Source organism: Erpetoichthys calabaricus, chromosome 4 (assembly GCF_900747795.2).
Source record: "Erpetoichthys calabaricus chromosome 4, fErpCal1.3, whole genome shotgun sequence".
Classification (NCBI taxonomy): Eukaryota; Metazoa; Chordata; class Cladistia; order Polypteriformes; family Polypteridae; genus Erpetoichthys; species Erpetoichthys calabaricus.
Genome location: NC_041397.2, coordinates 302,871,765 through 302,878,839, shown reverse-complemented (window position 1 = coordinate 302,878,839; position 7,075 = coordinate 302,871,765). Strand labels below are relative to the sequence as shown.

The window sequence follows — 7,075 nt, the reverse complement described above, 5'->3', positions numbered from 1 at the left end:
ATCTATTTAAAACGACCAGCACGACAAACCTCTCTTATCACAATATAATGTGTTTGTTTTAGTCTGTGTTTATTTGGTTACGAGTCCAAGGTCTGTGTGTGGTTTTCTCCTTTGGGTACATTTTTCTCTCTTTTTGGTAATTGGTTGCACCCAATGAAGGGAAGACTATTGGGCCAATTGTATTAAATTTATAAAGGCCGGAGCAGCCTTAGGAAGGGGCTGTTCAATCAATAAAGAGTTAGACTATAGATAAAATTAATTACAATGATTTTTATGTACCAAAAAGTTAAGGAGGAGCAAAAAATAATAATAATGATAGAAAGCCATGATATTAATATGATGAAAATAATACTAATTTTATTTTTCTATTAATACTTTTTTAGATTTGCATCAGGAAATTTTTCGGAAAGAAGGAACAAAAGCAGAAATTATGACAGAAACAAACAAAACAACTTTAGTCATCAAAGAATTTATTCTTGTAGGTTTCCCTGGATTCCAAGACCAAGAAAGCAAAAAAATACTTTTTACATTCTTCCTCATTATTTATCTTCTTATTTTGATGGTAAATTTTATGCTGATCAGCATTTTTGTTGTGGACAGAAATCTTCACACCCCGATGTATTTCTTAGTTTGTAGTCTTGCCATTTTGGATATCGTGCTCTCAACAAACATAGTGCCTAGGATGCTAGCGCTCTTCATTGCGGATTCAAGATCAACTCCATTTGCAGCCTGCATTACACAGATCTACTTTTATTGGTGTTTTAGCTCAGTTGAATGTTTCCTTCTTGGCCTCATGGCTTATGACAGGCACATTGCAATCTGCAAACCCTTACACTACCCCATTATAATGACTAACAGTCGCATTGTGAAATTGATCATGTATACCTGGTTGGGTGGATTCCTGAATCCAATATTAGCACTGGCCCTTGCCCTTAGGTTTCCATTTTGTGGTCCTAATAAGATTAATCAGTGCTTCTGTGACTATTCTTCTGTGTTATTATTGGCCTGTGGGGACATCCTGATTACCAGCTATGTGGCATTAGCCATAGGCCTAAATATTTTATTTATTCCATTGATTTATATAGTCTTTTCCTACACAAAGATTATTATGTCAGTAATGAAAATTACCTCATCAGGACGCATGAAGGCTTTTTCTACATGTGGAACACATCTACTGGTCATTTCTTTATACTTCTTTGTTACTGCTGGTGTGTACATTTCTTATCGAATTCCTGGCACCTCTTTTGATGTGCGGATCATGGCAGCTGTGTTGCAGAATGTGTTTCCACCTCTGATGAACCCAATCATTTACTGTTTGAGGACAAAAGAAATCAGAGAACGTTTTGTGAAAGCCCTTCGAAAAATTAGAAATATACTGACACAAATGTGAAACATCAATGAACTTTCCACAAAATGACAAATAAAAAATTATAAAATAGACCAGCAACATTCTGGAGAGGAAGAAAGAAATTCAGCTATTCTATGGCATACTGCACAATATTCTAAATCTGTAATTCTAGTATGCTCAGACTAAAAACTATTAGATGCTATTTAAGTAACATAGTTATTTAGAACTAAAGAAATCTAAAGAAATAAGAGAAAGTTTTGTGAAAAACCTTAGAAAGCTTAGAATCATGCTGACACATACTGTAAATCTTAATCTAAATTTAGGAAATTACTGTTGTATTTTTTATTTATAGTGCATGTATTTGCGATGATTAATACTAACAACTTATGATATTTTGTTTATTTTTTTTTTTTATTTTCAGACCTTACAGAATGAATTTCTGTACTTGACTTATATTTAACTCAGTTATGTCTAGCCAAATGTTAACTCTGTTCAGTGTTTGTGTTGTCATGGATTAACCTACCCTACAGCACCGATACCTGCCTTACAACTGTTGGTGGGATTTGCAATGGCTGCCTGCGACCCTGACCTGAAAAAAATCAAGGCAATGGGTATTTGGAGAAATGGTTATGTAATAAAAAAGAAATAAAAGTAAAAAAAAAAAAACCCACAGAACTGTATAATATAATTACACTCAAAAAATAACTTAATGTCATCTTTAACAGCATTTCCCTTTTCAGTTTATAGCTACCTTTATCCTCTGCCAGCAGTTTGGCATAAACATCTAACACCTACTTTTATCTGCTTAGATAGATAGATAGATAGATAGATAGATAGATAGATAGATAGATAGATAGATAGATAGATAGATAGATAGATAGATAGATAGATAGATAGATATGAAAGGCACTATATAATACATATTTTTTTTATTTTTAAAAACAACCTTTATTGATATAATTGTAAAAACAGAATATAACATCACCCAACAGATGAAAAACCTATATTATAGAAAAATAAAAGTAATCTTATTCAATATATCAAATGAAGAAACATTTCCAAAAAAAGCGGTCCTAACACACTCTAATTAATCATATGTGGGGAAAAACATTATAACATCAAGTGTAACTCTACATTTATAAAAATTAAAATCCACTAAGATTCTACTCTTACATAACTTTTTGAAGAACCCAACTGTATCCTGAAGCCCAGTCCCACTGATCTTATTTTTGCGGGTTTTCCATATCGTCAGTTTTGCTTGACCTATGATGAAGTTTACAAGGTTCACGTTATTCCCTGTTCTTTTTGTTACCTTCCACCCAAATAAGAAGCCCACCTCATTATATACAATACCCAAACTAACAATTAGATTTTTGATCATAGCAAAAAGAGGCTGAAGCCTAATACAAAACATAAAACTGTGAAACACGATTTCCCTTGCACCACAAAAGAGACAATTATCAGCAACTCCTGGACAAATTATTGCTAAAAAGGAGTTCACCGCTAAAATGCCATGCAACAGCCTCCACTGCAGATCCCCCACCCGGTGAGCCAATGGTGGCCTGTACAGCAACCTCCAGGCCGGCTTTGCTCCCTCTGGAACAGTAAGTTTGTTTCTCCACAGTGTGTCAGGAAGCGTCTTCAGCTGAGTCTGATTGTTGACGGTCACACACATTCTGTACAGCTGTTTTCCTGTCAAAAACTGCAGTGGCAAGTCCAACAGCTTACTTATGGACAGTAAGCCATTTGTTTTATTACCTGTCCACACACCTGCCGGGGACACCACAAGTGTAGGAAAAACACAGTCACTGGAAGGGCAAATCTTTGTATCAAATAAATTTTCTATACATGTTAAATAGCTCTTGGGCAATGATGTTCTTAGTCTATTTAAGAATTTTTCTAATCATCGCAGAGAGTACATTCCTGTCTCCTCTGCTATCGTTGTTGTGTCCTTCCAAACAAATCTGTCCAAATCATGTAAATGACTAATTTTGGTAAAATGGCACCATACAAAATTGTGAGCACAATGTTGTGATAATTCCCAAGAGCAACTTATATGAGGATTATATAGCAATGGTTCTTCCAGTACCCAAAACAGGGAGGTATTTTCAAAATCCCTTTTCACCATCAGTGGAGACCAAGCACTTAATAAACTTTTATAAAAGTCCGGTAGATAGATAGATAGATAGATAGATAGATAGATAGATAGATAGATAGATAGATAGATAGATAGATAGATAGATAGATAGATAGATAGATAGATAGATAGATAGATAGACAGATAGATAGATAGATACTTTATTCATCCCAAGGGGAAATTCACATACTCCAGCAGCAGCATACTGATACAAAAAACAATATTAAATTAAAGAGTAATAAAAATGCAGGTAAAAACAGACAATAGCTTTGAATAATGTTAACGTTTACCCCCCTGGGTGGAATTGAAGAGTCGCATAGTTTGGTGGAGGAACGATTTCCTCAGTCTGTCAGTGGAACAGGACAGTGACAGCAGTCTGTTGCTGAAGCTGCTCCTCTGTCTGGAGATGACACTGTTTAGTGGATGCAGTGGATTCTCCATAATTGATAGGAGCCTGATGAGCGCCCGTCGCTCCGCCACAGATATCAAACTGCCTACAATAGAGCCTACCTTCCTCACCAGTTTGTCCAGGCGTGAGGCGTCCTTCTTCTTAATGCTGCCTCCCCAGCACACCACCGCGTAAAGAGGGCGCTCGCCACAACTTTCTGATAGAACATCTGCAGCATCTTATTGCAGATGTTGAAGGACGCCAGTCTTCTAAGGAAGTATAGCCGGCTCTGTCCTCTCTTGCACAGAGAATCAGTGTTGGCAGTCCAGTCCAATTTATCATCTAGTTACACTCCCAGGTATTTGATAACTGTAACTGTAACTGTCACGGTAACTGTGAAGTATCAATCTTGCCCAGTTTGCACAGCACTATGTTCTTCCCTAGCCTCATCTGTCCAACCTGGTCAAGGAAAAATCGAGCTAAAAATATCCATGGGTGCTGTAATGTTTGTAAACAGAAAGCAGCCACTCGACTTGCAACATCCATAAGTCCTTGACCCCCTTCATCCAGTGGTAAGTAAAGCACACTCCGTTTCAGCTAGTGCATACCGTCCCAAAAGAAGTTCACAATGGCCTCTTGTACCTGCTTGATCAGCTGTGACCGGGGCTCCAAACAGATGCACTTATGCCACAGGCTGTATGTCACCAGGTTATTAGCAACCAACATTATGCCCCTATAAGACATCTGGAGGAGGATCCAACGGCATTTCGCCTGTCAAGCTTGAACCGTTTGAAGTAATCCCTCCCAGTTCTTACGTACAAATTGTCTATTGCCAAGCTAGATTCCCAGGTACAATAATTCTCTCGTGCTCTACTGCAGACCCCCCTCAAGCTGGGGTGGACTCAATCCAGCCCAGTCTCCCATTAGCAGAGCATTTCTTTTGGTCCAGTTTATTTTAGCTGATGACATTTTTTCATAAGTCCTTTGACAAGCTGTCAGCTTATCCACATCTTCCTGATTCCTGATGAGAACCACAATGTCATCCGCATAAGCTGTAACTTTAAATGGCTCCATTGGATACTCTGGGATAGACAAACCACTCAGCACTCTTCAACACATATAGAATTCCAGAAAAAGAGCAGCCCTGTAGAACTCCTCTTTAAATTATAAAAGGCGCGCACAAGCCACCATTGACTTTCACTACACTAGAACTGTCACTATAAAGTAATTGAATATTTTTAACAAAATTCTCCCCAAAACCAAAAGCCCTCATCACATCCTACAAGTAGGAATGACTAACCTGTTCAAAAGCTTTCTCTTAATCTAAGGAAAGTAAGCCAACCTTAAAATTATTAAGTTCCGAGGAAGCCAAAATATCCCGAATTAAAAAAATATTGTTGAAAATAGTTCTGTCAGGCACACAGTAGCTCTGATCTGGATGCACCACTTTAGTCAGAACAGTACAGAGTATGTTGGCCAATGCTTTAGAAAAAATCTTATAGTCTGCGCACAGCAGTGACACAGGCCGCCAGTTTCTGATCTCATATAAATCTCCCTTTTTTAGGAAGGAGGGTTATCACTGCTCTCCAACAGCTCTGGGGTAATACACCCGTCCCAATACTCTGTGTGAAAACTTCCAGCAAGTCTGGACCAATGAGATCCGAGAATTCCTTATAAAATTCAACTGGGATTCCATCAATACGCGGGACCTTGCCTACATTAAGCCCCCACAAAGCATCTGAAAGTTCTGATAGAGTCACTGCTGCATCCAGGTTTATAACATCTCCCTTAGGAAGCTGAGGAAGATTCTGTCACAAATGATGGCATTCCTTGTCATCTTGAACCGTCTCTACAGCATACAAAGTCTTATAGAAATCCCCCACAATCTCCCTTATCTCCACTGGCTGCTGTCACTCTGTCTAATATGCCGCCCACAAACAATATAAAACCTTGCTTTGTGAGTCCTTTCTTTTAAGACCTAAAAATTGGTGCATCCATTTCATTTAGGCCCTGGAATCGTGATCTCACTAGAGCCCCTTTAACTTTGGTGTCCAATAACTGAGCCAGACCCCTCTGTTTATCTTTAAGGCTCTCTGTTAGCTGTGTGTTTGGGCCAAAATCGAGAAGCCTTTGGACCTCTGTTACCTCAGCTTCTAATTCAGCCATCTCTGATTTTAAACATTTAGTGACATTTCTAGTGCATTGCTGACACAACACTCAAATCTGCACCTTCCCTAAATCCCACCATTTTTGCAGGCTGATGAACTCCCTTTTTTAATTGTCCACCTGTTCCAAAAAAATCTGAATATTTCCTCGAAATTCTGATCTTGAAGTAACAGAGAATTGAAATGCCAATAAGTACTTTTAGGCGTGAAAGCTGTAAGCAGCACACTGCAGGTTACTAAACTGTGATCTGACAGCCGAATGGGTGTGATGGAGCACGATTTGAACAGTCCTGAATGCCTGAATGTGTAAATGTGGTCCAGTCTGGCCAGGGATACCTCCCTGCCACTTACTCTCCCCCACATGTATTGTCTGCTTTCCCCATTTTTTCTCCTCCATACATCCACCATCTCCATTCCCCTCAGTATCCTCATCAGTTCTTGGGCTGAGCGAGGGTGTGGCTCAATCCCGTTATTCCTTTCAATTGGTGAGTTGATGGTGCAGTTAAAGTTGCCTCCCAACACTATGATTTCTTCTGAACTGCACTGCTCTAAAAGAGCTTCAACGTTCTTAAAAAACTGTACTCAGTCATTGCCATCATTTGGAGCATAAACATTTATGAAGCTAAAAAGCTTCCCCTGGATTTGTGCCTTCACTCTCAGTAATCTTCCCTCCAGTATGTTATCCACTCCACAGATGTCCGCACTGATGCTATTAGACAACAGCACAGCCACACCGGCACTGGCATTGGACCCATTATTGAAAAATATCCCATCACTCCAGTCCCTGCTCCACTCCCACTGGTTTTTCTTATCAATATGAGTTTCTTGAAAAAAGGTTACTTCAAGATTTTTCTGTTTTAAAAATTCAAAAAGAATGCCAGTATTTTTACCCCCATTGATATTCAAGCTCCCAGTTTTAATACTGGCCATAATCATAGATGATATAAAAAAACAATTCACGAGAAGATGACTCCAGTTCAAAAGGGGGTGAATCCTACCATTCCTATTTATTTTGTGTATTTATTCTGGACTTTCTC

General features: G+C 38.6%; 1 protein-coding gene across 1 annotated transcript; it reads left to right on the top strand.

The window, feature by feature from the left end:
- Positions 1-430: 430 nt before the first annotated feature.
- LOC114641243 (olfactory receptor 6N1-like) lies at positions 431-1,390 on the top strand. The gene has a single exon (XM_028790322.2). It carries the CDS (start codon positions 431-433, stop codon positions 1,388-1,390), a length of 960 nt encoding a protein of 319 aa, XP_028646155.2.
- Positions 1,391-7,075: the final 5,685 nt, after the last annotated feature.

Bases quoted from the DNA above. Each gene is read 5' to 3' on its own strand.
- LOC114641243 (XM_028790322.2), top strand. From the start codon at position 431: ATGACAGAAACAAACAAAACAACTTTAGTCATCAAAGAATTTATTCTT.